We start from the raw sequence: 10,407 nt of genomic DNA on the forward strand, positions 1-10,407 counted from the left end.
ATAGATTAGATACACATTACATTATGATAAATGACCATAGTAATCAAGAAGAAGCATGCTATCTATCTCCAGAGAAAGAAATGATACTGTCTCAATACAGACTGAAGCATACTCTTTTTCACTTTCTTCCTTGCTTTTTTTATTTATTTTTTTCTTCAAATCTTCTTGTACAAAATGACTAATATGGGAACAGCTAGGTGGCACACTGAATAGAGCACTGGCCCTGGTGTCAGGAGGACCTGAGTTCAAATCTGACCTCAGACACTTAACACACACAAAAAGAACCTAGCTGTGTGACCATGGGCAAGTCACTTAACCCCACCTGCCCTCCAAAAAGCAAAAAAGAAAATGACTAATATGGGTTTTTATGACTACACATGTGTAACCAATATTGGATTGCTTACCATGGATTGAGGGAGGGACAGAATTTGGAACTCAAAATCTTTTTTTTAATATTGGGAAATTATAACATGTAAGTGGGGAAAAAATAAAATATAATTTAAAAAGTGGAGAAAAAATCCTTCAGAGCCACTTTACTCAGTGCTATGGGAAATAGAGAGGTTAAGCTCCATTCCTTCATGGATCTCAGAGTTTACCAAAAAGATAAAAAAATCAGGATAATTATAATACATAATAATATATGATAAGAACATTTTGCTAACAGGAAGGGATCAAAGAAGGTTTCATAAAAGAGTTGGAATTTAATGCAAGCTAAGCATTAAAGGACAAGTAAGAATTTTGCATGTGAGGAAGAAAGTAAAACATTGCAGACTCAGGTAACCATGTAAATAAAGATTGGGAGCTAGAAAAGTATACTACATATTCAGGAGAAAGAGGTAGACCTATTTGGTCAAAAGATAGAGTGCATGGAAGAGATAATAAGAAATGAGGCTAGAAATCTAGGATGGTGCCAGTTTTGGAGAATCTCATTTTCTAGGCAGAGGAATTTGAAATTTACTTGGGAGGAGTAATATGGGAGAGAAGGAAATAGTGGAAAGGTAGAGATCATTTGATCAATATTGATCAACTGATCATTGCTCAATTTAATGAACTTATAAAGAAGTAAACCTTAGCTTTGAACTTTTGATTGTCCATATCTCTCTTTATAGAGTGTGAACATGATCATTGGTATGGTCAAAATTAAGAATAAATTATTAACAGAATAAAAAACATAAGTTTCCATGGCAGATACTGACATCAAGAAGATTTGATTGACTGGTACATTTTGGTCCAAGGGTCTACCCCTACTGTGATGTTCCAGGCCAAATTATATTCTTCCAGACCACAGCAGGGGTAAGGCAGGAAGAAATCAAGAAGTGTTTATGGATTTATTGATTTCTCCCTTCGCTCTCCCCCAGTAAACATTAACAGCTTCCATGGGGAAATAGAATATGGGCACAATTACAAGATCACCACGTGTGTTGACTCAGATTTTTTTGCCAGCCAAAAAAAAATTCCTGAGAATAGACTTTGATAGCCTAAGAGATGACAAGAGCCAACCTAGTGCTGGAGTACCTGGAAGAAGTACAAAGTAGATGCATATTCTTACCCATGCGACATAAAGAGTGAGTTCATGAACTACAGTGACAACATGCTGGAGCAAAAGTTATGTTCTTTGCTCCTCTGCCCTGTAATGGTGAGTTATTTGAACAGTATGGATTGTTCAGGAAGTCAGCTGCCTGCCCAGAAGCTGTAAAGTGTGTTGTGCATAGGGCAATGTTTTCCATTTCATGATTCTCTAATCTGTTGAGGGTTCACAATGATGGCCCAAGGAGTTCATGCTAAAGATTTTGTAGTGGTGCCTTAAGCAGTAAATAATTGTAATTAATACTGTGAGTAGTATATTAAATTCCCCTGAGTCTTTACAACACTTTTCTTTGTTCTTTTTGAAAGGTGAAAGGAAGGAAAGTGAACAAGCATTTACATGGCATCTGTGCTATATAGCACAGATATAGGACTTTATGAATGTTACCTCATTTGATCCTCACAATAATCCTGCAAAGTAGGAACTATTTTACAGGTGAGGAAATTGAGGCAAAGAGAAGTTAAGTGACTTGCCCAGGATCACACAGATGGTAAATGTCTGAGGCTGGATTCGAACTCAGGTCATACTTACACCAGGCCCAGAATTCTATTCACTGTACCACCATCTGTGTATATTTTCTAAAAAAAAAAAGAGATGGGGGTGGACCTTGAACAAAAAAAAATGTTGGGATTCATTAATCTAGAGAAATGTCAAAACAGAGCATGGTACAAGAACTGTGAGAGGTACTGTGTAGAATCCTGTGTCAGAAAAAGGTTTCACTCAGGTCAAAATTTGCCTTTGTAATCACAATATCATTTCCATTCTGAGGGTAGCTTACAGATATGTGAGTTTTATGTGTTTTCTCTTTCTACCAGTTTTCTAATATCTATTTTTCTTCTGTGTGTATGTGTGCATCTCAAAATAAAGGCTTTCCTCTCCCTGATATATATATATATATATATATATATATTTGTAACCCTGAAAGCTTATAAAGGAACTCAAAGCCCTATTACTCATGTTTTGTGAAATCTAGACCTGATTCAAACCAAATCTGTATTTGGGTTTGCTCCAGAGTAAATTATAGGGTTCGGAGAAAGCCTAGTTTTTTTTTTTAATTTAGGGGTCACTCCTGAGACCAAACTAGGTCAGTGATTTTGGAGAACATTAAACTTGAAGGTGGGGCAGCTAGATGGTGAAGTGAGTAGAGTACAGGTCCTGGAGTCTGGAGAACCTGAGTTCAAATCCAGCCTCAGATACTTAACACTCACTAGCTGTGTCCTCTTGGGCAAATCACTTAACCCCAATTGCTCTGCCTTCCCCTCTCCAAAAAGACCAAAAAAAAAAAACCCAAATAAATAAGTAAACTTGAAAGGTAGGTCTAATAAACTCTTAATAAGCATGTGAGAGACTTACACATGTTTATAAGTAACAGGGAAGAAACCCATAAGTAAGAAGAGATTGAATCTTACAGAGATAAAGGGAGGTGATAGTGTAATCTGCTAGAGGAGATGGAAGGGTGTGGGATTAAGGGTACATACAAAGGGGTTTTGCCTTGGTGAGGAGCAAAGAAAAGGGCCCCTTCATCATCAACAACTAGGGGAAAAGAATAGGCCAACAGGAGATGATGTCAAGGGGTAGTGAGATGTGAAGAAGTGGAAAAGAGAGAGTTCCCAGTGAATGATCTCTGTAGTCTCAGAAAAACAGGAGGCAAAGTCATCAACTGAGAGAGTGAGCTGAGTGATGTGGGAGGGAAGGGAAAGTTAAAACAGGTTTTTTGGAGAGTGAGTGGGATAGGAAGTCAATAGGAGGAAAACAAAAGATTGAATCCTTGTAGGGGCGGCCCAGTAGGGAAGACAAAACAGGATTTTTTAGTGGATTCAGTGTAATGGAAATGCAAATTTAAAGATCTTCCCTGCCCCTAGGCTAAAGTGCACCTGGAGCCTGGGGTGGGAGGCTTGTTTTTCAGTAGATTCTTCTTGATTGGCCAGTGAGTCAATAAGGTTGTTACATTCTCTGATCCAGGAGAAGGCTATATAAGCCCTGATGTGAGGCTTTGTTTTGGGGCTCACTTTGAGAAGTGTTCTGTGATTTGATCTGGATTCTGGAAGCCGTTGTCCAGAGCCCCCCTGGCTTTGAAAAACCCAGATGTTGAAACCCAGATGTTGACTGGGTATGGATGTAATGGTTGGACAGTTTGGAAAGCTGTCTACTTTATCTGTTTCTGTCTTGATAATTCTGTCTGTATACTTTGAAGTTCAGGGTGCTGACCTTTTCTCCCTGTACGAGGTAAACGATATATGTTTGACTGATTAAAGTAAGCTTGTTAATCCATTTTGAGTTGCTTTCCTTTATCAAAGCAGATCCAAGAACCTGTGCTGGCAGCCACCCAGGGACGCTTGGGGTGCTTGCTGCTACATTCAGTCAGTAAGGTTCCATGACTTCTACTTCGTTCAATGAATAGAAGGAGAAGCAAAGGAAATCAATTGTGGGGGTAGTCTAGAACTGGATTATGACAAGTAGGAACAAAGGATTAAATAATAAGCATAGGGTATGGACTTAACTAAAGGGTCACAGTTGGGAATGGAGAAGAAAATAGCCAAAGCCTGGGAAAGTCCAACACCCTAATTTTACAGTCAAGGAAACTGAAGCCATGAGAAAATAAATGATCACTCAGGTGGTCACTTGGTTAGAAGAACTTATATTCAAACTTAGATCCCACGACTTCAAATTCCGCAGTCTTTCCACTGGACTGTGTTGGCATATTTACATACTATAACCTGTTAGCAGTATACTTGGAGTTTAGGAATAGTCACTAAATGGAACAATCTCCCCCCAAAATTGAGATACCACAAGAGAGAGTTTATGATGTAGGGGAAAGAATCCTTTCTCACTAATCCTTTCCTTACCCAGCTGTTGTTCTTGGAGCCTTTCTTGGTCATTCATGTCTGTAGCTTCCTAAAGCATTTGGGGAAAATTCAGGGTTTGGAAAATTTCATCAGACTATTCTATCAAGAAATAGAAGTGACAAAGCAATTCACCAACTTTTTTGATCAAAGGATTCCAGGCCTCTTGTCCCCAAAACATAAAACTTTAATCATTACAGAACATTTTGGTATATTTTAGTATTAAATATTTGGCATCATTTTAGTTCAACATGAACCAACTGATCATTTATAATACACACACACACACACACACACACACACACACATATATATATATATATATATATATATATATATATATACATATTCACAACATTTTACTATTGCATTCAGTTCTAGGTGCCATTATTTAAGAAGGATATTAATAAGCCGGAGAGTGTTCAGAGGAGGTAAATGGTTTGAATACATGAAACTTAATGAAATGGGGATGTTTAATATGGAGAAAAGAAGGCTCAGAAGGAATTTGTAGAAGTATTTTTTTTAAAGCAATAGGAGTTAAGTAACTTGCTTAAAGGTTACGTGGCCAGTTATTTTTGTGTGGGTGCCGAGTATCTTAGGCCAGATCCAATCTCAGGTCTCCCAACGCTGGAGCTGGTACTCTTACACACTGCACCACCTGGTTGCCCCTAAGCAATTGGGGTTAAGTAACTTGCTCAAGGTTACATGGCCAGTTATTTTGTGTGAATGTTTAGTATCTGAGCCCGGAACCGATCCCAGGTCTCCCAACTCTGGTGCCAGCACTCTTACTCACTGCGCCACCTTAAACCCTTTCCACATTTCTAGGGAAAAACCACTGGTAAGTTAGGTTAGATAGAGGGAAAAAAGGATTTCTTAAGCAAATGGATTGAGAATAATAATTGAACTCTTAACTCTTGTCAAGTTGATGACCATTTATTAAGCTCTTACTATGTGCCAGTCCCTGTGCTAAACTCTAGAGATACAAAGAGAGGACAAAAATTAAACAAAAAAAGCAGTATCTACTCTCAAGAGCAGGGGGATAATGCAGATAACTATGTACAAACAAGATATGTACACGATTGATTGGGAATATTCACAGAGGAAAGGCACTACAATTATGGAAGACTGGGAAAAGCTTCTTAGAGAAGGAGGGCTTTTATCTTAGGTTTGAGGAAAGCCAAGGAAGCCAGGAGGCTGTAATGAGGAGAGACATGGCTCCAAGCATGGAGGACAGTGAGTGAAAATGTTCAGTCAAGAAGGGGAGTGTCATGTGATAGGTACAGCAAGAAGATCAAGGTCAATGGATAACAAAGTACATGGAGGAAAATAAAGTATAAGAAGGCTGGAAAGATAGGAAGGTGCCAGGTTATGCAGATCTTTAAACACAAAACAGAAGGTTTTATATTTGATCCTGAAAGTAATAAGGAATTACTGAAGTGGGTAGGGGAAAAATGGGGAGAAAATTTGTAACTCAAAATCTGGCAGAAATGAATGATGTAAATCAGAAGTTAATAAAGCGTTTGAAAAATGAAAAATAAAATAAAAAAGGAAATTGCATCATTAAGGTGACTCCTAAGTCTGCCTACATAAAAAGACAATGCTGTCTGGCAACACAATTAAGTCACTGATTTGTAAGCTGTTAAAACTGGAAGGGCCACCAGGAATAATTTTGTCCAACCCCTTGAGTAGATGGATGAGAAACCCTAGACCATGGGAGCAGAAGGAGGTGCACCATGACTGTGGAAGGAGGTTCTACGTAACAAATTCCAGAGGAGTGAAAAGTGCCATATGAATAGAACCATGGATCTTGTTATTATTCCATAGTGTTCCATGTCCATGTGGATGAATTCTAAGATTTCCTCATCTCCTCACAATGGGTTGTCATCCAACCTCTCCCTCTGCCTTACACCTCCATACCTGTACTTTTTTCTTCCCTGTGACCCTCAATCCTTATTCCCTCCAGTTCTCTCCCAGGTCATCACCCCTGCACTGGTGCATTCTCCTCCCATGTCTATCAAGATCCTTTGGTGAACCAGTTCAATTCTACACTGATCTCTTTTTCTGAGTTTCTTGTCCCCCTATCCTACCATCTCACCCTGCCAAACTTCAGTCTTATATTACTCCCACGATCTTCTGCCTCTGCTTCAAATCTTGCATTGCTAAAAGAAGCTGGAGAAAACCCAAAACCATACTATGTCCACTACAAATTTACCTTATGTAGTCTCAACTGAGATTTCACTACAAGACAATGCTCTAGGCAGTGGCTTTTGAAATATTTATGGTCCAAGAAGGCATAACAAAGCAAGCTCTTTTTCTGCCATTAGTATCTTAGTATTAATTTAGTTTACCAGAGATAAGCAAGTCAGTCACCTACCTGGACACTAAGGAATAGAATAAAGCAGTAAAATTTTGATAGAGAAGAAGAGAAGGAAAGATCTAAAACCACAGTAGGGGAAGACCTGGGCAGTCAAGGTCAGCCTGACAACCCTGGATGTTCATTTTAGGGAGATGACTGGAACTCATTAAAGAGATATCAGGAAGCACTTAAAGAGAAATGTTACTGACCTTATGGCTTTGGAGCCATCTTTCCTGGTCAGAGAAGTGAGTAGTGGAGCTGAATGAACTTGTCCTCCTCTCTGATCCTGGGCCAGGAGCAGAGGCCCATAAAGCCAGAAACCAATGGTCAAGTCAATAGTTTCACTAAATAGATTTCACCGCCAGGAACATCAAAAGGACTGGATGTGGTTGGTGGATAATAGATAGATAATCATTGGAAAAACCCACATTTAGTGAGTACATAATCATGTCCACTGCTGTGTTAGGCACTGTGGAGTTAGCAGACAAGTAGAAGATGGGGTACCTGCTTTAGGTCTGATGGGGGAGAAAAGATGAACACATGCATCAGGACAAACCTTCTTAAGAGCTGTCTATGTGCTGTGGGAGAACAAAGACAAAAATGAAGGCCCCAGGAGGCTTGCCTTCTGAAAGGGGAGAAAAACTGTGCTTGTAGCCAGAGGCAGGTTCACATGGTGGGTGGGGCTCTGGACTTAGGGTGAGGAAGACCTGGATTCAAATTCTGCTTCAGAAACTTGCTGGGTGATCCTGGGTTAGTCACAGCCTATCTGTGCCTCAGTTTCCTCATGTGTAAAATGAGGAGCTCAGACTGTGTGACTGTTATGGTCCTTGGAAATGGAAATTCCAGAAGGCTTCATGAATTAGGTGACATTTCAGCTCTGCATCGAAGGAAATAAGGGTTTCTAAGAGGTGGCAGTGGGGACAGAGTACATTTCAGACATGAAAGATAGCCTATAGGCCTATAGGGGACAAACAGTGACTTTTGCTCCCTCCCCTCATATGTGTAAGTTTTCAAGTCCATTTCTCCAGGAAATTTGTTTCCCCTTAATTACTTTACCTGTATTTAGGGAAAACTGTCAACAGTTTGAGGTGGTGCCTCAAACATTATAATTAAATGACAATAACCACATAGTAAGTACTGAAACAAAACTGACAACTAGTTATAACTTGGTATCTTTCCCACTCATCTCTAACTCATTAAGTTAGTAGCTCACATTCATGGAATGTTTTAGGTTTTACAAGGTATTTTAGTGATTTTACCTCATTTTCTTCTCACAAGAGCCCAAGGAGGTAGATGCCATTTTTATCTCCATTTTGCAGATGAGGAGACTGAGACAGAAAGAGATTAAGTGACTCACTCAGGGTCACAAAGGTAGGAGTGTCTGAGGCTAGTTTTAGTCTCAAATCTTCCAGAATCCCAGACAGTGCTTTTATCAACTTTTCCTGACTTCAGTTCCATTACTTTATCTCATAGGCCACCTAGCAGCCTTCCTTAGTGAGTCTAATCTTTAATTTACTTTTTAAATTTCCAGACCATATGGAATGTTTCTTTGTAACCCAGCCCATTTCTATTAACACTGAGTCAAAAGTCAGCCCTAGAAGTTTTCACAGTTTTAAGGTTCTGAGAATATAGGCTAACTAGGCATGTAAAGCCCAGTCATTTCCACCAGCTTCCCTCCTGTAGTGGCCCTCCCTAACCCTTCCTTATTACTTACATGATGAGATTTTCAATCCAGCCAATTTATCCCCAAAAGACCCTGGTGACAGTATGAACTATCACCCTCAGAATGTCCTAAGGATTGTCCTGGTTGGGAAAACTGAAAGTGGAATAAGTGCCACAGGGAATACCATTCTTGGGGGAAAAGTCTTTGCATCTAAAATTTCAGCTGGTTCAGTGACCAAGAAATGTGAAAGGAGAATTAAAAAATGAGGGTGCAAGGAACACCTTGTGGTCATGAACATACCTGGGTTGTTTGACACAAAGGAAAGTCTCTGGACCACTTGCCAGGGGATCAGTCGCTGTGTTATTCTTTCTTCCCCTGGACCACATGCCATAGTTCTGATTCTACAGCTAGGGCACTACACAGATGAAGAACAGGAATCTGTCTGTTGGATCAAGGGCCCCGTTGGGCCCAGTGTTACAAAGTACGTGGTTGTCTTGTTTACTCGGAAAGATGAACTGGATGGTTGGACTCTGGACAAGTTTGTGGAAGGCTCTAATAAGAAATGCAAAAAGCTCCTCAAAGTGTATAAAGAGTAAGAATGTGCGTTCAATAACAAAGCCCAGGGCACTGAAAAAGAAGCCCAAGTGGAAGAGCTGCTGGAGATAATAGAGAAAATGAGGCAGGATCATAAGAGGGCATATTTTTTCACATGAAATATATAAGAAAGCTGTGCAAAAACTAAACAAAAGAGAATAAATCATATAGGCAATGTACACTCAGAATTTTTTAAAATGCATCTGTGATGTGGAAGATGAGAATGCTAAGAAACAAAACCGCACAAATGAGGACAAGATCAAAAGAGAGGATAGAATAAGAGAGCAAAAGGAAAAATATGACAAAATATGAAAAACATCAGAGCAAAGTTAGAGAGACAAATGTACTGAGAGAAGTGGCAGAGCTAGTTAGAAAGTCTATTACTAATATTTCACAGTGATTCCATAAGTTTGTGTAGGAGCTCTAAATGAAATGAACCTACTTTCTTTTGATCATAGCTCTCCCTGATTTTATGTTAATTTTATCTATATATAGAATTGGGTCCAGATTCCCTTATAGCACTCAAAGACAAGTGTTTTTTCAAGCCATGATACATTAGATATGGAGGAATGGAGATCCATCCAGTGATGTACCACATTATAGCTCCCAGAATGCAACTGCCCTCTCCTTTTACCTGAGTCTTTACTAGTCATATGTCTAGAGACCTGGATCCTAAGTGTGAGCCATCTAAAATCCTCCATGTACGTGGATAGGTAATAAATCAAAATTAAATATAAATGTTTAGGTCAATAAAGCAAGTCAGAGACTCTCTGGGCATGGTAGAAAAGTCTGAGGTCTGAGGAGGACCAGAAATTAGTGGATGATACTCTCATTTATTTTCCTGGTTTTTATGCTTATTTCATCAAATTGTTTCAAAGCTTCTTTATTCCTGACTCTCCAGGGTCTGGCTATTAGTCCCAAAGTCTATAGAAGTGTTCCTTGTCTACAATTAATTCTATGTCTCCTTTGTACGTTTTAAAATAACTTTTTCCTTTCTCTTAAATACCCACTCCCACTTTTCACTTTCATCATGTCTACTGCTTGCCCCATGCAGAGTGGAAGCTCCTGGGAAATTGGGATTGCTTCCTTCATTGTACTTGTATCTCTAGTGTCAGCAGTATCTGCTGCATATGTATAGCAGTATCACTCAACTTCTTTGCTTGTCTCTCCAAGGGGACCTGTGAGCCACTACTCCATTTAGTGTACCTCTCTTTTGTCTCCTGGTTTTCTTTCCTGTGGGATGTCAATATTGATGTGATCCAGGTCTTTCAACACTATGTTAAATTGTTGGCCCCTGGACAAAGAGCTCATGTACCTGCTTTTAGTTTAATGGTTATAACTGGTCTATAAATTGTTATTCTTGGCA

At 39.3% G+C, this 10,407-nt stretch overlaps 1 protein-coding gene and 1 pseudogene across 1 annotated transcript in view; one reads left to right on the forward strand and one right to left on the reverse strand.

Moving 5' to 3' along the window:
- LOC138158591 (GTPase IMAP family member 8-like) overlaps positions 1–4,468 on the reverse strand; it is a 19,394-nt gene extending 14,926 nt beyond the window's left edge. Inside the window, exon 1 of the mRNA XM_069084667.1 lies at positions 4,432–4,468. Within this exon, the coding sequence (XP_068940768.1) occupies positions 4,432–4,468 (37 nt within the window). The remainder of the gene's footprint in view (positions 1–4,431) is intronic.
- A 1,171-nt stretch (positions 4,469–5,639) lies between these two features.
- On the forward strand, positions 5,640–9,441 carry LOC138158597 (GTPase IMAP family member 7-like; annotated as a pseudogene).
- The last annotated feature ends 966 nt before the right edge of the window (positions 9,442–10,407 follow it).

This window comes from Petaurus breviceps, unplaced genomic scaffold, assembly GCF_028583685.1.
Source record: "Petaurus breviceps papuanus isolate PSGF00001 unplaced genomic scaffold, PetGlider_PUasm1.0 115, whole genome shotgun sequence".
Classification (NCBI taxonomy): Eukaryota; Metazoa; Chordata; class Mammalia; order Diprotodontia; family Petauridae; genus Petaurus; species Petaurus breviceps.